The 23902-nt window shown below is 39.6% G+C and overlaps 1 protein-coding gene across 2 annotated transcripts; it reads left to right on the plus strand.

The window, feature by feature from the left end:
- The first annotated feature begins 1394 nt into the window (after window positions 1-1394).
- MYL1 (myosin light chain 1) lies at window positions 1395-22023 on the plus strand. Of its 2 annotated transcripts, none has more exons than XM_084779876.1 (7): window positions 1395-1669; window positions 12378-12405; window positions 16508-16651; window positions 19385-19558; window positions 20002-20079; window positions 21231-21273; window positions 21720-22023. In XM_084779876.1, the coding sequence occupies exons 1-6, from the start codon at window positions 1553-1555 to the stop codon at window positions 21257-21259; spliced, it is 570 nt and encodes a 189-aa protein (XP_084636002.1). In that variant the 5' UTR covers window positions 1395-1552; the 3' UTR covers window positions 21260-21273; window positions 21720-22023. The 2 variants fall into 2 exon arrangements, with proteins under 2 accessions (XP_084636002.1, XP_084636003.1); XM_084779877.1 differs by lacking the exons at window positions 1395-1669; window positions 12378-12405 and adding exons at window positions 11210-11342; window positions 12105-12129.
- Window positions 22024-23902: the final 1879 nt, after the last annotated feature.

Below are 23902 nucleotides of genomic sequence, written 5' to 3' on the forward strand. Positions count from 1 at the left end.
ACATACATACACACACATTTATATACATATATGTGTATACATAATATATTCGTGTATGGTATATAAATAAGTTTACCTAAGACTCTCAACTGATTACTGTTTTGTTTTTCTGACAACTATTTCCAAGGCCAGTGTTCAGTGGTTAGTGTTAGTCGAACAAACCTGATGACCTGTGTTCCACTCCAGAACCCCCACATTAATGTGGGAGAGGCAACTCCACAGAGGTGCCCTCTGACATGCACATGCAAGCCGCACCCACAAATGTGCGTCATGCAAGCATACACACAATAATAATATTAATATTCTTCTTATTATTTAAGTACTCAATTAAATTTCAGGCAAGTTAAACAACAAAAGTGAGGATGACACTAGGCAGTAATATAATTCTAATACACTCTCTGGTAGGATTTGTCACGTACAAATTTATATGCACTGGTTTTCATAAATTTGTTTGTTAGCTTGCTTGTTTGCTTGTTTTCAAGACAGGGTCTCTCTATGTAACTCATGCTGTCCTGGAACTCACTGTATAGACCAGAATGGCAACCTTGCCAGCTAAAAACCAAGGGCGAAAGTAAGAAAAAGCACATACCAAGTTTCTAGCAAAACATAAACAGTATTGACAATTAAAATCCTTTTCTTTATTTTTCTAAAAATGTGTTTGTCCCTCTAGCGTCGATAAAAGATTCAGGTGATAAATAATTCCATTTTATGTCATCTAGAAAGCAGCATGGCTAAATGCACACTCTGAATGAAAACTAATTTACTATTATTCTTCATTAAATTGTACAGAAAATCATATTATTAAAAATAATTTTTAAATTATTTTTCTTTAGGGTAGACACGGACACACAGAGAGGGGTGCAAAAGGAGGCAGAGACTATACTCCCTAGAAAGGAAACCACTTTAAGACTTGATGGAGTTTCCTTATACGTCTGCTTTTTATTTTTGAACACTACCAATGACCTCTCTGCTGACCAACATTTTCTTGCAAATCATGGCCAAGGAGGGAGGGGCAGGAGCGGGGAAGAAGCTGGATGAAAGTTGGTAACGGCCTCTGCCAAAATTCCAAGTTGAAACTGAATCCGGTAAAGTTTCTTAAGTTGGAAAAAAAAAAAAAGATTTACAGCTTCAACAGGACTGTAATTCTATGAAGAAAAAGGTACATCCACCTGCTGTCGCCAAACCATCTGCGGCTGGCTTTGTTAGCCTTCTTTCTCCTTTATAGACGGGAGGTAGAGAAGAAGGGCGGGGGGAGCAAGAGGCGTTTAAAAAACTTGAGGAAGCCCTGACCCTTTAGATTCCATTTATAGTCTGAGCCGGAATGCCACCCCCCTGGACAAGCGAACCGTCCAATCCAACAGCGTGTGTCAAGGTTCTGTTAGGCACTAAGTGAAATATATATGCATGCCCTTATACCATTCAACACCCCGGGTCCACCCTCCAGACGCTGGGCTGCAGGTCAAGCGAGCCACCACTGCTCTTCCAAGTGTCACTTTGACAGGTTTCCTCTGCAGGAGAGCTTTCTTTTTATTAACCCATCCTTTTCATCCAAATGGCACCAAAGAAAGACGTCAAGAAGCCCGCTGCAGCTGCCGCCCCGGCTCCAGCCCCGGCCCCGGCCCCCGCCCCAGCCAAGAAAGAAGAAAAAATTGATCTGTCTGCTATTAAGGTAAACTGAACAGGTGAATTGTTTTGGTCACTGAAACATCTTTCAACACTAAAGAACTAAACACTCAAGGAATTTGTGCAGAGTTCTATTTTCCATTAAAAGGAATGGCGTTACTAAGTGAACCGGTGTGCTTCGGAAGCCGGGAATCTTCTATACAATTCCAGTGACACTAATAAGAGAGGGTATTACATATGAGCTCTGTGCTCGCTCTTGTGGGTCAATCTTAGCTGGTTCTGTTTTCCATTTTTCCCCTGAAGTTGCCAAAGTGCAACTTTAGGGGAAATACACAAATCTTTACAAATAGTTAGAGTGGACTTTAAAAGAAAATCTCCGTGGAAATTAGATCTCTGATTCTAAAACTGTATCATAAAAAACGTTTAGCCTCTGCTATTTTCCAGAGACTTAAAGACAGCTTCTAACCCAGTTGTCTTGGACACATCTATTTGGCAGCTGTTTTATTTCATCTGGAAAAAAAAATATTTTTTTCTTTGCACTTCAAGTTAATTCCCTCTTCTAATTTGCTTAATAAAATGTCATACAAGACTCAGGGAGATTCTCAGTGCAGAAAATTGCACACTCTGGTACTTCAGTGACTACAACTATCATCGTGTTTGTTTATATGGAGCACTTAATTCAGAATTTGTGAGCACCTTCTAAGTAAAACTAATACAATATATATCGTATGTTTATACGTATATCATCTCTACAGCTGCTGATGTGTGTTGAGACTTTTCCATACTGATCTTGAACTAAGGGGAATGTGACTGATTTTTTGTGTGTGACCACTTTGCTGTGAACCAAGTTTTCAGCTTCGGAAAAGATGACCTGCTTTTGGGAATTGACGAATGCATGTCCCTGTCCCTGTCTGTCACCTCTTGGCGGTGTGGTAGCTATCTATGCACTGTCTCCTGGTTAACTGGGCTTAGGTTGGTCCACATGGCAGGCTGAAAAGCTTCCTCTAAGGAACCCTGCCTTATATGGAAAAGTACAGAGTCAAAGTGCTCATGAGGTGAGCCCTCCGTGCAAGCCAAGGATCCTGTACGTACGTAGTACATCTGAAGTTTCCAGCTTAACTCTGCATAAGAAAGCAGCAGTGCTGACCTACACACAAACACTCCATTGACTATCTTGATATAATCATGGCAGTTTAAAGACTTCTAAAGTAATCCTGAATCAGAACGCACTTGGGTTTATGCGATGAAATCAAATATAGTTGTGATTTTTATAACAGTCCAGTTAAATATGAAATGGAACTTGTTTCAAAACCACAAGAATATCACAAATGTTTAATCTCTGTCTGCACCTTAAGTTATATTTGAAAAAACATAGTTGGTCACAGGATATAGCATTACTAATGGATGGTCGTTTAGAAAAATGCATTTTGGACCTTCTGAAAATGTTTGGCTTTGAGGACAAGAAGCATACGGCTAGCTCCTTAAGAAGAAACCAAATCTTTTGTCCTCAGCAACCACAGTTGACGTCTTTACAGATGCACACTGACTTCATTGTGCAAGTGTGACTACAACCCCCATAGTCCTCCTTGATTCTCTAGTGCTCCACTCTTTAATGGCCTTAGGACTATAACTCAGTGTCAAAGGCGTTTTTCATATATTTGTTGTGATTCATAAGACAATATCATCCCTGTATTTCTGGGCTAAGCTTCCAAAAGGAAAGAAAATGTGCTGTCTTAAGAAAAAGAAACTAACAAGCGAAACAAAATAAAACAGCAACAACAACAAAAAAGCAGTATCCAGCTAATGAAAGCAGGTTTTTTTCTACCCAGAGAAATAATGCATGAGAAAGGGAATGGATAAGCTTCCATTAATATCAGTTTTTTAATGCAGGGACTAAGAAGATCACTTTCCCAGACATCAGACAAGAAACATGGGTCTCTGAATCCTGACACTGCTTTAGCCTTCCATTTTTGCTGGTACAGTCAAGAAAAATTTAGAAAGTCCTCTGGCTTATATGAATGCAATATGCCCCACTTTCAGTTTTTTCATTGCAAAACAAGAGATAGACTATATTTGGAGGAGGAACACACACACACACACACACACATACACACACACGTCAAATAAATCTTGAAGAAATGGAAGAAACCTTCTGCTTCCTCCAAGAGGACCATTCCTAATGGACAGAGAGAGAAAGGAAGGACCTGACGCTGTCTCATTTATGTAAAGGAATGCAAATTCCTTCAATGATTTTTCTCTCACCAATATGAAGTCAGTACATATTTGGAAGTGCTTTAGCAAAGCCAAGGAATAGCATGGGACTTGAGTGCTTTATAATATTTCATTTTACCCCAGTAGGTAACAGGGCAAATTAGAAGGTCCATTACGGCATTTCCTATGTGATGCTTTTAATCACTTGATGTTTCTACATGTATTTCCTCATATAAGTTACAAATTTTTTCAAGCAGAGAAGATGAACATATCCATATACATATTCATTAACTTTCTGAAAAGTCTGTAAGGAACAGAACTTAACTGGACTATAAGATTTATTTTGCCTGGAGTAGTGGCGCACACCTTTAATCCCAGTACTCTGGAGGCAAAGGCAGGTAGATTGATGTGAGTCTACAAAGTGAGGCCAGGACAGCCAGGACTACACAGAGAAACCCTGTCTTGAAAAAAAAAGATTTATTTCATAAATCCTGTAAGATTAGAAATCTAACTATCCTTTAAACTGTGGGCAAAGCTGGAGTAAGACACAGCAGTAATTAAATTCATTCCTCAGAACTTTTCCCAAGACCATGGTCCACTGTAATATATACCACATTTAATAGCTACATATTCAATTCTCCATAAACTCTGAACAATCGTGGATATTTTTATTAGTTGGCTTAACTGTGCTTTTTCAATCTGACTTTCTGGTTTGTTAGCTATTTATTTAGAATGCTTCTTCAGTTCTTCCTGACATAAAACTCTGAGCCTCTGCGCAAATGCCCACCTGATGTCCTATGCCTATAGACATTTTTGTGAGTGGTGGTTTTCACCAGGTTCCACTGACATTTGAACATTAATATTACTGTTCTTGGTAGGTCTCAGCTCTCTTTCCCTTTAGAGAACTGGTATTTCCAGGGACAAATCCCCAGGCCTAGAATAACACTGCCTCTCTGGATCACATAGGAATTAGAACCACCATTATCATTGTGGGTGTAAATAAAAAAAAAAGAATATTAGTTGCAACCAAGAAAAATGGTAAAAGCAAATAAGTACTGAGAGCACCACGTGCCAGGGTTGTAAGAGATCTTTAATATTGTTTTGCATGGTGAATTTTTTGCATGGTGCATGTGTTGGCCAATAAGCCAGGATTGCTGTGAGGTGGAGACTTTTGTCGTATCTCAAAATGTGCTGCTTAAATTTTAATTTGCATTGTATTTATGCCACAATCCGGTCATTCCTGACTAGATACTGCAGGCAATATCACAAAAACAGTAATGGTAACGAATGCATTGACAGAAATTCTACCAAATACGAATCTCCAAACAGTAACTGACCAAGGACTTGGAAAGACTTAAATGTTCAATTTAATGAGTAAGTTGGATGTCCCAAGGAGGAAACTGAGCCCACAATGAGGCCCATCATCAAATCACTACCTAAGTGGTTCTCCTAAGACTTAACCACCAGGGTAAATCTATAATAAACTTTGTGGAACATTCAGCTACCTCTGTTTTCTAAAATTCGCTGCTTTTAGTTGGAACACAAAAGGAGGTGTTGGGGAGCAGAGCGGGTGCGGCAGGCCTAGAGCTATATTTATTATCCTGCACAGTCCTACGCAGCCAGGAGAGGGCGTGAGAGACCCGCTGCAGAGCGGGCTCTGCAAGACTGACCTTAGCAGTTCTGTGGAGTCTCCAGTTTTCCGCAGCTTCTCCTACCACCTGCTGTTGTGGAGTCAGGCATTCTTTTTTATAGACGGAGGATGAAATTTCAGGCACTTCAAAGAAGTCTTGTTCACGTTGCCCCAACTTCCTGTGAAAAGTTATAAACCGAAATGGATATAAAAATACTTCCACGTGTACTAGAGTGTTGAATTTTAAAACAATTGTTGCTTTGTCTTATTAAACACTCTGGCATACCAAATCTAATCTTTAAAGCTGCCATCATCAAGTTGATCTTCTGAGAAGAGACCTCTATTTGCTTGTAAATAAACATGCTAATTTAACTAGCATTCTTTGTAGTGACAAGCAGAAATGCAATGTCACATATACAATGCAATTAAATATTAGCCTTAACATCATTTGAGGGGAAAGCACGAGGTAAACACATACAGCCAATCTCTAATTTTAAAAAAAAAATGCGTGAAAACAATATATCTTGGGGAAGAAATAAAAAAAAAAAAAACAATATTTAAGCCCATGAGTCAGTGTCAATAATGTCTTTAGTCCTTTCCTTGTCTATACTGTGAGAGAACGAAGCCTGTGCAAGAGAAGTGGAAAACACAGGAGGGTATTTTGTAAGCCTCCCCGTGGTGACAGTTTGAGGTGTGTGTAACTGAAAAGGGTCTTTGCAAATTATAGCACAGCTTGCAAAGAAAGAGATGTCTTCACCAACTAAAAAGTGGACACTGCTTTTCATTTAAAGAAAAGTAAACCTGTGCAAGCCGAGCCCTTGGCATTTCAAGGGCTGCACATGAAGCCCCTAGCACGCTGTCTTCACAAGTTGTTCCATAACTGTGCAGCATTAAGCGCCATCTGACTCACGGGAATTGTGGAGAGCGTTATATTTAGTCTGCTGAGAGAGCACTTTCTTCTTCTTCGGACTGAAACGCCTTTCGTATGAATATAGGATATTCTCAACTTTACTTCTTCATCAGTGTTTCTAGTTCGTTTTTCCGCCCCAAACCAGAATCTTGACAGCAAAACCTACAGTGTGAAAGTATCAATGGCTGCAGAATATACTAGTTAAGTTTTAAATCATGTGGGTGATAAAGCCAATTGCTCTAGTCAGAAACTAGTAATCGTGGCTTGAGGCTGGGGAGGGCAGGTTTTCCCCAGCACAGGCATTTTTCCTTCTGTCTTTGAGAGTGAGCTGGTTCTTAACTACCAAGCACCCAACAGTATAATATCTCCTGCTCATAAAACTTTAATAAAACTTTCAATATTGCCATGATTATCATAATAGCAACTGGGTTTTTCAGATATTTTGTCCTTTTCCAGAAAGTAAGTTGAGGTAGGTCCTACAGTATAGACATGTAAAGAAAGGATGGAAAATTCAAAATATATTAGGCCTGTAAGCAACCCAAGATATCACACAAAATTTTATCGTGTAATCTGGAAAAAATAATCTAGAGAAGTTATTTAAATCAAAATGCACATGATTTGTCATGACATCCAGAATAGGACATCCATGTATTCTATCAAAGTCTCTAAAAGAATATAGTATTCATTTATCATAGCTGTCCCAAAAGGAACTGTTACTCTAGACAAGTGGGGAAAAACATAATTATGATTTCTTAGCATGTACAATACTTTTTAATTGCTTACATCATAAAATTTAAAAGGGAAGGAATAAAAACATATTTTTAATATTTAAGAAATGACATGCAAATAAGTAAATGTACAAAAAAAGATACAGCTCTCAAAAAATTGTAAATTTATTTCTCAATTATTAACTGAAAAGATAAGAGAGAAAACTGGAAAGGAATAGAACTTGGATCACATTTTGTAACTTGTATCAAAATTCGCTTAGGTCTCTACTGGCTCCTGCAGATGTGATCCGAGCTATTTTTAACTGTACAGTTTTGTGCTCGGGTGACAGAATTCAGATGACCGGTCTAGGCCTGCTGACCATAGCCTTACCAGGCCAGTCTCTCTCAGATCAATGTACCCAAGGTACCATGGCTCTTAGGCCATGTTCCCATTGCTCTCATTTCATATAATATTATAGCATTTTAATAAGCTTCCTAAATGCTCTTTTATTGAGTTGAGAAGTGTAAGGAGAGACATTTCTTTCCTATAACATTAAGTGACTTATAATGGGGCAGACCAATCTAAGGGTTTCAAATATTACTTCTCATGGCCTTTTATAGTAGATGCTAAAATAAAACACCTCTGCAATTAGTTTAATTATTTTCTTAAAGTTTTATATATATCTAACTCTGATCGCTCTGCAAGGCAAGAAGGCGGAGAATATCCAGCAATGTTCTCTTGATTGGAAACTGGCTCGGTTACAGCAGTTTCTTTTCTTAGTGCCACTATTGGCAGCTGCTCATCCCCTGAAATAGGAAGATCTTTGATCATTGTAGTCCATGTGCCTTCTTAGGGCATTCCTTAGTATTCAATACCATACATTTCCCACACTGTCTTTAATTAAAGCTCTTCTTCTTTGAAGATACTAAAATTTAACATATATCAATTCTACATTTTGTTTAACTGCATTGCAATATTTTGACCCATAAAGCAATTCCTTCTGGACGCCCAAAAATGTGTCTGTAGTCAGTGCCCCAACCACCGTGATTACGAGCAAGAAAGATGATTCTCAAAGTGGAAAAGTCTATCATCACCACAGGAAAAATTCTTCTTAGTAGCACGTGTCTTACACATTGCTACTTACCTAAACTCAGCACCAAATGCAAATGGAGGAGTCATAGCGCTGTGGATCTTGGCCTTTTACTCACCGTGTAAGATAAAGACGTAGGTTAAGATAATCACGATGTCTTTACAAAGAAGTTGAAAGATTGACAAATTAGAACTCTGGTCTAATTTGTATAAAATCTAAAGGGAAATGCTAGACATACAAATATTAACAAGCTTTAAATGAGTGTGCCTATTTTGTGCTGGCCAGTTCCAGGTGCTGGAGATGCTGACTAGAATATACGTATCTTTTTCTGAAATGTAAACTTTTTAAAAGAACAGATAAAGTTTCTGACCTCTGAGGATACAGTACTCTAAAGGAGAAACTTCTATTGGGAAGGAGAACTTGGGTCTACATCCATAGCACCCTGGATTTCTGAGTCTGAACAGTCTAGCGGCTTTAATTAAATGCCAAGTTTACTTACTAAGCACCTGGTGGATGGGGGCGGGGCGTGGTGGTGGTACCTACAGAGCAGTGACAGACTAAGTGCAAGGCAAATGCTCTGGGGAGAGATGTAGTGTTAAAACACATCTGGATTCACATCCAGGGATTCAGCAGGAAGGCTGACTAGTTTGCTGTGGGGAAAGGGAGCCAGGTGACACACAGGGAAGGAAGCATTCTTTGGGAAAGGGGGAGGTGGGTCTTACCAAAGCTGAGGAGATTGTCTAACATGACAGGAGGAGAGCACAGTGGGCTGCATGCCAGACAGAAAAGACTTACAGCCAGCCATGAAACACACCAATCTACGATCTCTGTGTAACCAGAACATGCATTTGCTGCAAGAGCTGACGATACCTCCTCCTATAGCAAGGAGTTTGTCGTTCTGAAAGTGGGCAGGAGAGATAGGTTGCATTTCTCACTTATTCTTCAGCATATAAGATCAATCTAACATTTAAAGTTTATTTCCCTCTCTGGACTTAACTATGGTTTATTCTTTCTTGTGTCAATTAATACATTTAAGTTTATATTTTGTTTTTCAGTAGTTTTTTTTTTAATCTAAAATTTTATTGTTGATATGATAAAGATATAGGGGAAAACTAGGGTGAAATAATTTAACTGTTTTCTACCACTTTACAGCTTCTATTTTAATAGTAACAACAAACCTTAGTATAATAGCTGACTGGTTTTTTAAAAGCTTATTCATAAATAAAGCAAATAAGTTTAAGGTTTGTGCTGACTTCCCAGTTTTCCCACAAGTTTTTATACAAACTGACCTTGTTTCATATGTATGTAAGGCCACATTTTTTCCATCTGAAAAAGACAAACTACAAATATTATCATTATGTGCAACTCTGAGGTAATATTTAGTTATTAACCTCACTAAAGATGTATACTAACTCTCAATAATAATTAGACAATTTGGATTTAGTGGCACAAATACATAGATACAATTACATCGAATTTAGTGCTACAAATACAAAAATATAATTACAAAGGTTCATTTACTGACTCAAAGCAGTATTAATTTTTCTGTTAACTATCATTCTGCAGTAACTTTTAAAAATATCAGTCTGGTTTAAAAAAAGACATATTTACGTAGGTGCTACTAACTTAAAAATATTTTATCATTCTTCATTTGGAGACTCAAGATCTTGTAAGGGTTTTTTTTACACAGTTGTAAACTTTGGTCCAAAAGTGATAGATATTTTTAACATTTTTATCAGCATCTAATAATTATGCAGAATAAAGAGTATCACTGTGGTATTTTCTTTTTTTTTTTTTCTTCAAGTTCTGGATTTATTTGTTTATTTTTTATACATTTATTTTATTACACACCCTGTGGTATTTTCGTATGTGCACCTAGTTACATATTTTTGAAGAAGTGGTATGTGTTTAGCTGTTTCTTTCTTCTGGAATAGAAAGAGGATAAGTTCAAAATATTCATCTTCCTAGCAGGACACACTTCATGCTTTTTATGAACGTCTACCTTAAGGACAGTTGCAGAAGTCACAATTCGTCTCACACTTCCTTTATTCCCTTGAGCTACTTGAGATGTGTGGAGAGCGGTAACCGTCGTGTCTGAACTCCAGTGAACACACCGGGCCTGCTCTTTTCCCAAAGACTTTCATTCTAGCTTCCCCATTCTCAGATAAGCCGCTATAAAAGCCCATTGCCGGCAACTCCCCTAAGCGCCTGTGAAACGCGGAAGTACTACTTAGCACCCCTGAGCTCCACTTTAGGTTACTTTACTCTCGGTCTGCAGACTAAGCCACAAAGTGTTGGAAAGGGCAACTTGATTTTGGTAAGAATCTAGGAACGAAAAAAGAATAGGAAACTGATGTGTCGGTTTTCTCGCTTGCTAAGAATTTCCGAAATAAAAATGCATGAATAGTCAATCTCTAAAAAGAAAATCGGGGTGGACGGACATAGTCAAACCTAATGTCAGGAGATGAAGGAGAAAGGTAGAAAGCAGAACCCCAAACCACTTTTTTGCTTAGATTATACTCCTGCAAATACTGCTTGCAAAAGCATAGTCTTTAATGGAGACTTGGGAGCCTGGTCGGATTGCTGTGTGGGTGTATCCTATGAGATACACAGAGGATGCAATGCCTTTTCAGGACCTCAGAACTTTGCCATAAGGGGCAGAGCTTTGGGGAGTGTTGCTTCCCTATACCAGTTACGATTTGAAACCTCAACCCAGTTGCATCCAAGAGGCTCTGTTAATACCCAGACTTGCTGACTAGACACTCGTAAAGTCCATAATTATCCATCGGAAGCCGGAGGCTAGGTGAATCCCAAGTTTTCCACGAGCAGAGAAACATCTTAAGGAAGATGTCGCGGCGAACATCTCAGAGACAGAGACCATAAAAGTACTGACAGGCTTCGGTCCCACCAGGGCTGTTCACTTCTAGATGCTCGTTTTCTAAATATAGCCCTAGGGTACATGTCCCTCTTTCTCTTTGCCCTAAGAAAGCTAAGGAACTTCTCCAGGAGGAGGGACAACTGGCCCCGTGAAATCTGATGCTACGTATGAGGTCAGTTTGCCCAGAAATAAAAGGAAGCCACAGAGAAGCGAGACTCCACTCAGGGACCGGAGCTGCCTTCAGTTAACGCTTCAGCCCCACTGCTGGTCTGCAGCCCAGAACTCCATCATGGTGGGTCCTACAGGAAAATGACATGTCACTTACAGGAGGATATAGTTGGGCAACAGGAGCACACTGAGAAGACAGGCAGACAAGGAGTAGGATGGAGGGCAGAGCCTATTTAGCACAAGGTTTTTGGAGCCTAATATCGGTTTCCACGAGCTATGATGAAGATAGAAGAAGGGACTTCAAACTATTGCACCAGATGGAGAAATTCATCTTCCTCCCCAGAGCAGTTGTTCGCTCTTCACCACCTTTTGATATATCACGTAAGATTTATCTAAATTTAGAAGAAGAAGAAAAAAGTGCAAACATAGTGAAATAGTATGCTTTAAATAGAATAGAATCCAAATGACAACTGATACCTGAAGTTAAGCAAACTGCATCTGATTCTTCAGTTTCCTATACTAATATAAAAATATGTTAATTAAACAGAAAGACTTAAGGTGGTTTTTGTATGCAATTTTATTTGCAGTTTTAAATGTATATCTTATCAGACGGACATATGCTAAATATAGACCACTTTGGCATTCTAGGAAGTGTTCAGTTCAGCATTTTTTAATATCTTTACATCATTAACATATAGGGGAAAGATTTCCTAATTATCTTTTGCAGTAGATTGTATGCTCCTAGGTTCAAAATTGCCCTCACGCAGCCTTCCTGTGCTATGCCACCCACATGGGGTTTCCTAAAGGCCTCAGAACAGAGAGCCCTCCTTCTGTCAATGCATTTGAAAGACCTTTGTTTCTCTCTCTCCCTTGCCACTGACTGCAGTCCTTCAGCGCTGACCAGATTGCAGGTAAGTGATCTGAGCTTCTCTGCCTCAGACAGAGCTCTGCCTGTCTCTGAGATGCTCCTTAACTCCATAGCATGCTACTTTGTGGCTCAAACTCTTGGTATCCACACCATGCCTGAACTCAGAAAAAAACGGGCCGATTTCGGGAGCTCGTTTAGAAGAGAATTCAGGGAAGGAGCTGGATGCGTCTATAAATCAGGATGCTCTTTTCTGGTTAAGATATTTTCTTAAGATTAATTTCTTTCTAACAGATCGAGTTCTCTAAGGAACAGCAGGAAGGTAAGTTTAAAAGCTGTAGCCGTTGGTATGGGCAGACTCACTGAGGCAGCCAGTGAGAAAGCCAGCTCCTTTGGGACTAGCTAAGTGCTGCCTAATTAACCACACTGGTGCTGCTATTCTAAATATAAATTGCTCTCAATCCCTCTAAATATAAACCTGTATAACTGAAACCCTTGGTTATAGTCAGTAATCAAAGATCTAAGGCAATAAAAGACAGAATATAAATAAGTCCTCATAGCCACTCATTTCTAAAGAAGATGAAACTTGATACAATAGGAAAGATCATACATGATATATTCACATTTTTTAAAAAATCTAATTTACTAATCAAAACCCGAGAGAGAGGGAGAGAGAGAGAGAGAGAGAGAGAGAGAGAGAGAGAGAGAGAGAGAGAGAGAGATCTGACAAGTCTGAAGCATTCAATCTGAAAAATAAAGCTGACTATAAAAGCCTCCCTAATGATCAAGCCTGTCCAGTTTCTGTGGCTTCATAGACAGAGACGGGTCCTGGCCCAGCACTTCTTTAAGAGATATTGACAGGGAGCTGCAGAGGTGAAAGGTCTTTTCTTCCTCAATGACCAAAGAATTAGTAATAGTATCATAAGCTCGCATGAATTCAAAGCGACTAGAAAGTCCTTTCACGAACTGAGAGTATCAATGAGTCCAAAACCTTTCAAGATTGAAGAGATCTCAAAGAGCTTCCATAACACTTGAACTTTGTCCTCTTTGTGTCTTTGGATTCAACAGGGCCCAGTATCCTAAACAATCTCAATTTTTAGATTAGGAAGTTTAGAGGAGAAATGTTATGTGGGGGGAAATCATCACAATATGTACATGAACTAAGCAAAATGTATTTACAGAAAGGAGAGACAGAAACGGTTTAGTTATGTGATGTCATATAAGTTAGGTGACTGGCCATAAGAACGTATACTGTATTACAAAATAGACAATAAAATAATTGTGGGTTATTAGTAACAGTTCTCCACCTAAAGGCTTCCACATTGTTCAGTCTCTTCCAGGGTCATGGTAACCATGGTGCTGTCTGGGTATCAGTTTAAAACAAAAGGTTATTTCCTATAACACAAACTCCCATGGTTGGTGGCCTCGTGTAGTTTAAGTAAGTGGTTCTCAACCTTCCTAATGCTGTGACCCTCCTTTAATACAATGTATCGCATTGTGGTGACTCCCAACCATAAAAGTATTTTTGTTGTTACTTCATAACTGTAATTTTGCTACTGTTATGAATCATAGTGTAAATATCTGATGTAGAGGGTATCTGATGTGTGACTCCGATGAAAGGAAATTTTGACCCCCAAAGGAGTCACGATGAGAACTGATGTTTAGATGATTGCATAACTTAACATCATTTAAAGATATACTATAAAGGATTTGTCTTAAGGAAATGACGGTTCTCATTTGTTTACATATACTTTTAATTGGTGATGTAGCTACATCATCAGCCCCAGCCATGCAGTGCTCTATAATTTCTGATTTACAATACCACCGTGGCTGCCAAACTATTGCTGAATCAAACAATGAAAGACTCAAAGCCCCTTGCTGAGACAAATGCATTTAGTGCTGAGTGTGAGACTCATTGCCCAATACTGAAAACAGGTTTTAGCCACAGAATTGAGTAAACATTGGTGCATTGGCTTTGTGTCAGAAAAACAAATGTAAACTTATTAGACTAAGTAGAAAGTCCATGCTTTCAGGATGAATCAAGACCACTTGAACTTGCTTCCTTGCTTAATGAATGACAAACAGTGTTCATACTATTTGATTTGGATTGAAGGAAAGGGGAAAAGGTGGAGATAGTTATAGCAATTTGAAGGTTTAGGTCTTGTGCTCTCTGTTAGCATGACCACCAGCTACATGCGGCTACTTTAAAAAAAAAACATTAATTGACTTTTAAGTTATAAAATGTTAAAGTCTGAATTTTAAATCTCTCTGGCCATGTTTAAGTCTTCAAAACCACCATTAGATGGCAGGTGAAGAATAATCAATCTCATTAGATATTTCAGAAACTGTGGGTTCTGGGCAAAAGATCAGATGACACAGTCTTAAAGGTCAAATAGGAAAACCCGTTAAGCTTTGCCTGCACTGTTGTTGTCTGTGGGGACAACTTCACTCTGCTCTTGAGGTTCAGTAAAGACCACAAACAATGCGTCAACAAAGGGGTGTGGTAAGGCTATGGTAAGCTGTGGTTTATGCAGCCAGTCAGGGAAGCAGTTCACCACAAGTCCTGGAACCTTGAAAAGAATTGCTAAGCCTTGGGCTAAAAGTCCAGGATTAAAAGAATTATGTCTCCAGGCTCTGCCTTTAATGTACCAAAAGATAATGTCAAAGCGATTCCATTACAGCCATAAAAATCCCATTTCTACACCAGCATGTGAGCCGTGTGACTGCGAGTCCTCAGAGCACCATGCCTGGCGTCTGAAGCCAGCAGCAAGAGGAGTCCAGTTCCACGTGACCTTTAGAAAGATGAAAAATAGTATGTGACTCATGAAACCACAGGGGACAAGCAATTTTTTTTTTTCCAGATTGGGGCAGATCATGGTGAGATCACATAGGATCTGATAGGGAATAGCAACATGGTCCATAGCTAACTGCGTATGTGCACCCTGTCCAATCTTAGATTAAAAGGCACTGAGAAAGGAAGATAGGTTAATGGGATGTGGGACAGAGCCATCTTTTCAGACAGCGAGTTTCGTTGGAGACTGCCCCTAGCCTAAAAACAGTGTTTCCAGTTCCGAAAGTTTGTTCATCAATTGATCCAGTGTCATTGGCCATTGGCACTAACTCCAGTAAATCACCATCAGGACTTGTAGGTTTTCCAGAATTTTTCTCTCAGTTAAGTTTAGCTTATTTCCGTTAAAATGCCTTTGCTAGTTCCTAAATCCATTTGTAACCCTCTTTCCAGTCTTTGTGTTACATAGTTCTAAATGATTATGGGGATAATTATGAAGGCGAAGCAGTTTAATCGAAACAGAATTATAGGACATAAAACACCCGGCAGAGCAATCGCAGGGAGAAAAGGCAGCACTTTGAGATGCACCATGAGTGCACACACACACACACACACACACACACACACACACACACACACACACAAATGTGGACATGCATAAGCAGCTCAGTCTGTCTGTGCAAATATCCCAGTTTCAATAACATGCTAGGGCCCCACAGAGTGCTCCATTGGAAAAAACTAGACAGAAGAGAAAATGCATTTTTCTGCATTATTTTTCTTATAACTGCATGGAAATTATAAACATCTCCATCAAATGTTCATTTTAAAATATATCATTAAGTTATAAACATGTTTGGTCATATGAATTATTTGAGGGCTACATCAGCGTTACATGAACATATCACAAAAATTGATGTAAAAAATTTTTTTCATCTGAATCAACCATAGTAGGAGCCTCTCTGAATCAAACTTTGAGGTGGTTAAGCAGCACTGTAAAACTTACAGGCTTCCCTCACACTTCTAACTTCCATAATATAAAAAATATAATAATAATAATAATAATAATAATAATAATAATAATAATAATAATAATAAATAATCTATTTCTGGAAGAGACCAGTTGAAAAGATAGCCTATACAACTTGTGCCCCAAAGGTAGATTTTTCTCCAAACTTAGAAAGTTTGGATTAAACTCACATACCGTAGCCCCAGCTGGCAATCTGCTTGCTTGAGACTTCATTTACATTGCCAATTAATAGAAGGCCTATTTGGAGACTCTTAAGCTTTCTCAAGGCATTAGAATATTTTAAGTGACTCCCGCTTCCCTCACAGGTGTAGGAAATACGAATCACTATCACCGGGAGCTCCAATTTCCACAATTAAAAATTAATTCCACATCAATAATGATGCGGCTTAAAAACTAGAAATGCTGCTTTAAATGAATTACCCACATTAAGCGCCAGAAGGGTTTCCCAATGATCCTTTGATAGAAGGAAAGAAAGCAGGTGGTTGGCGGAAATTGTAAAACAGGGAGGAGTGTGAACTGAATCCTTGAAGGACTTGGGGTTAATTAGAAGGTTTCGGGAAATAAAAAGCCAGTGCTCACCGGTGACTGAACGCCTTGTGCTTTTTGCAGAATTCAAGGAGGCGTTTCTCCTGTTCGACAGAACAGGAGAGTGCAAGATCACTCTGAGTCAGGTGGGCGACGTCCTCCGGGCTCTGGGCACAAATCCCACCAATGCCGAGGTCAAGAAGGTTCTCGGGAACCCTAGCAATGAAGGTAGGTTCCTCTAGGATCGGTGTAGACTGGGGAGGGACTCCCACACAATAGAGTTCAGTTTGCTCCTGGTGGCAGCAGCCATGCCCCTCTGGGCTTGAAAACCTCAGCTCTGTCATCAAAAAAACTGAGTCAACTTCCATTAAGGACCTGAAAGTGTGCGGTAAAATATCCCGCGAAAGAAGAGAAATGGCGTGTAACGGTGAGGCCAGCACCCTCAGCACCGTGTCTGAGTCAAGGGCTAATGAGAAACGGCATATAAGCACATTTTCTTCTTCTGAGTTCATACCTTCAAAGACTAAAGTACATTTTAAAAATTCTTGAACACTCTAAAACTTCTTTTATTGTTATTTTTATATATGTGGATACACACACACACACACAATCTTTTTGGGTCAGTGTAGCCTTGCTTGATATGATATCAGGGCTGACCCCTTGGTATTTCATAATTAATTAGGGAATCATGCCTGGGAAAGATGAAATCTCCCTCTCTCAGTATTTCTTAGTTTTTCATCTAGAAGTGGGGTCCCAGAAGATTTCCCGCATCCATGTTGACATGTCTGATCTTGCCCTTGGACAGGTTCTGTTAGGCAGCCATACTGTTGAGGTTTACAGTTGAACCCTCCTGGTCATTTCTAGGAAACACAATCTCACAGCAGACATCCTGATCCTCTGGCCCTGAACAATTTTTTTCATTTTGACAAGTACATCGAGTATAGCTAAAATACAACACACTTCATATAAAGCCATGAATAACCATAATGATGTTTTTCTAGAGAACGCTGATTCTTTGAAAAACAAGTGTGAAAATAAAGTTGCAGTGTTCTGAGACACGTCTGCCGACTTTAGCCAATGTGCTCTGGCTTTGCTTCAGTGACCATTTTAAAGGACCTCAGCCATCTTAAACTAAGGATAGGCAGAGTCACATCTTAATGAGTATTTTCTATTTCCAATCAAAAAAACATGAAAGTCTTCAAAACAAAACCTGCATGCTGTCCCCAGGTAAGTCCTGGAACAAGAATCAGTGAGGTACATAAGGCACTCATTCCATATGGAAACCCAGTCATTAGTCCGGAACAAGGAAATTGCTTTTAATCCCAGTGGCTTGTGGCAAAGCATGATAACCTATTGGAAAACTGTGACTCTAAACAAAAAAGACACAAAGTGGAAGGCTTCTCAATAGAAATTGGGCTGCTTGTCTTTGCCTTTGGGGAGAAAAAACTGAGGGGGCACAAACACTCTTGTGCTTTTCCTGATGGCTAAAAATGAACTGGTGACTCTTCTTTAAGAGAGATGGGAGTTAGAGGGAAATAACAGATTTCAAGAAAACATATGTCTACGTAAGCCAACCTGTCTTTTCTGAAAATATGACCAATAAAACTATGCAGAAAGATGATAGTGTGGGAACTAATGTCAGAATGCAGCCTAGGCGGTACCTCCACACGTCATGACCTCGCTGAGAAGCGCCCTTCATTAACAGAATCATTAGGAAGTGCTCATTTACTAAGCACCCAAAGAGGCTAGATTTCCTTCTGTGAAAGAAGAGGAACATTTTTTATTTGGGGAGTATATAATTTTATCTGTGTGTGTATGTATGTATATACAAACACATACAAACATATATACATATATAGATAGATGTGTATACACATGCAAACATATATACATATGCATATATATACATATACATATATATGGGTAGTCTATTTTACACTTTTTTGTGAATAAGCTTTATCTCATCAGGGAGTCTGAAGAAAGTCCCTCTTAGCATATCTGGCCTGGAATTAGGAAGGGGATAGGATATTGCACAATATTTGACACACACACTTTCCTCATGAGCTTCTTTTTAAAAATTACTTCCAATTTAAAGAAACCCAAGACTCTACAAAATCTCGGGTATGAAGTCATATGTAGTTAAAGTTCAATATGGTTTTGCTGTGTTTGTATGATTATGCAAATTTTTATATTGCTTCCCTGGTACTTATGGGATACAGTAAATCATAGTACTAATAAAATTTATTAAATAAGCAATGAGTCCCAAGCAGTTTAACAACCTTTTCATGCACTGGGTTTATTAAATCTCACAATAAGACTTTAAAGTGCTTCTATTTTAAAGTTGAGAATACAGTGTACAAAGAGGTTAGAAAAGTTGAGCCAAGGGCCTGCAGAGAGAGCTCAGCAGTTAAAGGCATTCATTCCTCTGGCAGAGGATCCAAGTCAGGTCCACAGTACCCACATCAGGTGGCACACAACCAGTAACCCCAGTTCCAAGGGATGCAAAGCCTTACTCATCCTCTGCAGGCACCGGGGAATCTGCGGTGCACGCCCACACATTCAGACCCACACATAGACCTGTGAAGCAGAAGAATTTGAGGGAAAAGTTGAGCCACATGTGGGTTGTACACACCTGTAATCTCAGCCCTATCAAAGTAGACATAGGAGGCTAGGAAATTCAATGCCATCCTCAGTTCCATGGCAAGTTGGGAGACGCTATCTTTACAAACTAATAATAATGTGGTTAGCAAAGTTGTCACTGCTGCATAGGTAAGAGTGTTGAGCTAGGGAGTGTCGGCCCTGGGGCTGCAGAGAGCATATTATTGTCTGTTATCATACATTTTGCCAGTTTGGCAGTTTTATCAACTGAGATTTAACTTATGTGAAGGTTCTCATGAATGCTTGCTCAGAGCTGGTGTTTAAGGGTGGTTACTAGGTTTGCACATCGCTATTTCTTTCCAGAGATGAATGCTAAGAAGATAGAGTTTGAACAGTTTCTGCCCATGATGCAAGCAATCTCCAACAACAAGGACCAGGGAGGCTATGAGGATTTCGTTGAGGGTCTGCGCGTCTTTGACAAGGAGGGCAACGGCACCGTTATGGGTGCTGAACTCCGCCACGTCCTTGCCACTCTGGGTAAGAAAATCCATTTCCGTGGGCTTAATAGGGCCAATTGTACAGGAAAGATCGTGACAGGAAAGCCACGTCCTGATCAAAATAGGGGAAAGGCTACAAAGAAATGAAAGAAAAAAAAATCAAAAGTCAGTGACGACTTCTGTTGGCCTCCACGACAGTGAGTTTGCGGGGGTGAAGAAATAGCCAAGTATTGGAACTGAGTAAGGACACCACTGTGGCTGCCCTGGGTTGTGGAGGGGTCCTGAGAGATAATGTTCGTTCCATTCATCACCCTAAAATCAGTTTATTGGAAAGCCTCCTAAGGGCCTGGGAAATAAGAACAGGCATTCATCCTCCAAGGCTGCAATCGGAGTTTCCAAAGCCCGCGGCCTGTCGCTTCCGGTGGGAATTGGAAATTATTCTCTCATCTTATACCTAAAACTGGGGGTGTTTTGTTTCGCCAGGTGAAAAGATGAAGGAGGAAGAGGTAGAAACGCTGCTGGCTGGCCAGGAGGACTCCAACGGCTGCATCAACTATGAAGGTACAGCTGGCCTTACCTCATGGAAGATAGATTCCTTTTTTAACTTTAACAAGTTCCTCTTCCTTATTTAGTATAAGGACTTGCCTAATGGTGAGACGTTGTCTGAGGACCCAGACAGATGTGTGGAATTAATTTTGGAAGTCCCATGCAGCACCTTACAGTTTAACCTGTGCTTCCTCTTACCTTTTCCATAAAACCCCTGAAGGATAGGCAGGCCTTAAATTAGAGTCAAATACAATACAACACCCGAGTGGAGAAAAATGTTGAAGGTCCTTACTAGTACACTAAGCATTGGAGTCGAGAAACTGGAGGTCAAAAGAAAAAAAAAAAAAAGTAAGAAAGAAAGAAAGAAGAAACTGGTGATCAAACAGATCTAGTTACTTATTGATGGTCAAATTGTTCGCAGCCAGGCTGGTACTGAAATTTAGCTCTCTTTGTCTAGTGGTCTTGCTTACAGGAAAATCACTTAATAGCAGAAGATATGGTGGCATCCATTTGTAATTCTAGGAAGCTGAAGGAGGAGAGGCCTGCATGGATTATGGAGTGAGGCCCTGCTGGAAGGAGGGTGGGAGGGACTGATGAAAACAAACCCACAGAGGTGGGGGATGGAAAGGCAGACACACAGGCTCCGGGTGGGGCAAGACCCAAGTAGAGTAGCCAGTCTTTATTTCCTGCTGTCAGTTTACAGCCGTTTCACATAAAGGGTATGAAAGCAATATATCCACAAGGCAAATATTTAAAACAAAGCTGTTTAATATTATTTGAATTTTTAAATATTTCCAATAAAGTTTATCATCCCAAAGAAGAATAGCCTCGTTTCAATAAACTTATGTTGGTAGCTTTGATGAAAGTATAAATTTACAATGTTCCAGATTTGTAAAGGGTATTTTAAAAATAGGACAGGAAGGAAGGGACGAGAAGAGGGGGAAATGAAGGCATTCAGCCATGCCAACAAATCTTCACCAGAAATCTTAATTAAACTGCGCTTTTAAATCCATAAACAATTCCCTTTTGGTTGTTGTTACAAATATATTACATAGAATAGCTTTTAGTAAGATCAAATAGTCACCTGGAGAATAAATTCAAATCTCAACTTTTTTTTAATTCGACTTGACTTTTTCTAACTTTTAACTCTATATATATTCCAACAGCTTTTGTCAAACACATCATGTCTGTCTAAATGGAGTTTTCAAGGTATACACCTACCCTCTCTTTCATATGTAAGGCCTGAGTGATATTTTGTTTAAAAAAAATAACAGCTTCACAGCATATGCTTTAGATACAGTGTTGCCTCCTAATCACAAGTTATTTATATTAACCCAAATATGCCATCCTATCTTTTTAACTCTACTAGAAACAAGCAGTAGAAATTCAGCTAACCAGAGACTAGTTAATTAATTTAGTTTGCATATAACACTACTGGAAACCCTGTCCTAAGTCCTTTGAATAACGACAGTAGCTTTCAACAATTACTACTCTTAACAAACTATGTTGTAACAGTTCAAATTCAAGGGCTTGGCAACCAGGTCCTTAAAGCAAGGGTGTGACTTGCCTTGAGAGTGTTGGCTCAGCCTTTCTTCTGGAGTGTTCTTTCCAAGGGGGTACTATCAACATCTCACTCACTTCCGTTTCTCCTACAGAGCACAGTGTTTGGAAAGACTGGCCAGAACGTCAGATCAAGAACACCTATGGCTAACGCTCCACACCTGCTTACCACCACCCAGAGGATCAATCTAGACGGTTCTAGATTGAAGGAGTCCCTGAATTCTTAAAAAGCCTTGAGTTTTTCATGACACGGAAATCAGGCTGTAGAACAGGAATCTACTGTTCTAGGGAGACACCTACAGTATTAGTAATCTCAAGTCCAAACACTAACTTTATCATCTACTTGGGTCCACAATATTCTTAAGACACTACATCAATAAACTTGGTCAGTCTGGAATATTCAAGTTGTACTGTGTCTTACTTTTTCACTTTATAAAAAGTGTTTTTAAGGATTCAATTCTTATGGGAAATTATTTAACTATTTTTTTTTTCCAGACAGGGTCTCTCTGTTAACCTTGCTGTTTTGGACTCACCTTGTAGACCAGGCTGGCCTTGAACTCACAGCAATCCGTCTGCCTCTGCGTCCTGAGTGCTGGGATTAAAGGCATGCGCTACCACTTCTGGCCTTAAAATTTCTTTTTTAAAAAACATCACCATAGGGCCTGATGAGATGGGTTTGTGGGTAAAGGCGCATGCCACCAAGCCTGAAGACCTTCATTTGATCCCTGGGATGCACATGACAGAAGAGGACAGATTTCCACACTTGTCCTCTGATCACAGTACGCATGCCCTGCCCCACCTCCCACACATGCGCACAAATGAAAATAATCAAATGAATAAGTAATAAATGCAAAAAGAAAAGATGTAACATCATCTCAACCTACAAAGCAATAATCGATTAAACTAATCAATAAAGTTATATATTATTGAAAACGTTAAATAGAGAACCAAGGAAATTTACATAGGAGACGGAGCATTTTGGTTGACTACGGTAAGGTAGAGGTAATATTGGGTCTTTCCTACTTATGTAAATCGTTATTTATGGTTTGATCTATTTCCTTTGAAGTAACATTTGGGCCCTATTAGAGAACTATAGATGCCTTTGGCTTTTCTCTCTGACGACTTAAAAAGTAAAATCCAGTGTGACCTTTTAGCTGTTACTTTTTAAAAACCCTCTCTGGGTTAAGGGATTGTTTATCGCTATGCATCCCCGACCGTGACCTCTTCCACTTCCCATGTGCTTGTGTCCACATCTCTGATGTGCTAAACCTCAAAGAAGCACAAAAGCCAGGCATGGTGGCGCACACCTTTAATCCCAGCACTTGGGAGGCAGAGACAGGTGAATCGCTGTGAGTCTGAGGCCAGCCTGGTCTACAAATCGAGTCCAGGACAGTCAAGATAATACAGAGAAACCCTGTCTTGAACAAAACAAAACAAAACAAAACAAAACAAAACAAAAAAACCAAAGAAGCACAAAAACTAAATGGAAGGGGCTGGAGAGATGGCTTAGAGGTTGAGAACACCGTCTGCTCTTTCAAAGGTCCCAGGTTCAATTCCCCAGCAACTACATGGTGGCTCACAACCACCTGTAACACCTTCTTGTGGTGGAGAGACATACATGTGGGCAGAATACTGTATAAATAATAAATAAATCTTTTTTTAAGAACTAAATGGAAAAGTTTACAGGATAAGCATTATCCCCTCGCTGTACCACATATGCATCTCCACAGAAGACCCTGAAGGAGGTAATGTCAGTGCTCTGTGGTTGCCCTTCCTCCCTGAAAAGTTAGCCATGAAAAGTAGGGTTATAACTTCTCTCAGGAGTTCCCGCCTACGTGTACCTCTTGGGAGGGGATGTTGGCAACTTCAGGTCAACAAATCCCTTCAGTCTTTCAAAAGCCACTTGTGTTCTCGTCACTGACCTATGCTTTTTGTGGCTAAGCCGGGCCGCTGCAATCACGTGTTAAAGGGAACTATGACCTCATGACCTTTAAGCCAAGTTTACCTCAATCCAAGAACTAGAAAGACCACGGAGGGCATCTCGGGAGGGGTCTCTGGGAGAATGGAAACCCACACACAGGTGCCACTGAGAATGGTGACATGTGCCTAGGGAGGCGGGTTAATTGAATGTTTAAGTATATTTCATTTTACTTTATTTAAGATTTTAGTTTAATGGCTACATGTGGCTCATGACTACCAGATTGAACAGTGAGGCTCTCAATACACATTGGCTTTTATTATTGCATGAGACAATTAAAATAGTTTTTAAAAAATTTTA

This window comes from Acomys minous (assembly GCF_964271855.1).
Source record: "Acomys minous genome assembly, chromosome: 4".
NCBI lineage: Eukaryota > Metazoa > Chordata > Mammalia > Rodentia > Muridae > Acomys > Acomys minous.

What these genes read in the sequence shown, in the direction of transcription:
- MYL1 (XM_084779876.1), top strand. Translation starts at nt 1,553, where the DNA reads ATGGCACCAAAGAAAGACGTCAAGAAGCCCGCTGCAGCTGCCGCCCCG. An exon ending in TTGATCTGTCTGCTATTAAG is followed by an intron (nt 1,670 to 12,377) that starts GTAAACTGAACA and finishes TCTTTCTAACAG; the next exon opens with ATCGAGTTCTCTAAGGAACA. An exon ending in CGGGAACCCTAGCAATGAAG is followed by an intron (nt 16,652 to 19,384) that starts GTAGGTTCCTCT and finishes ATTTCTTTCCAG; the next exon opens with AGATGAATGCTAAGAAGATA.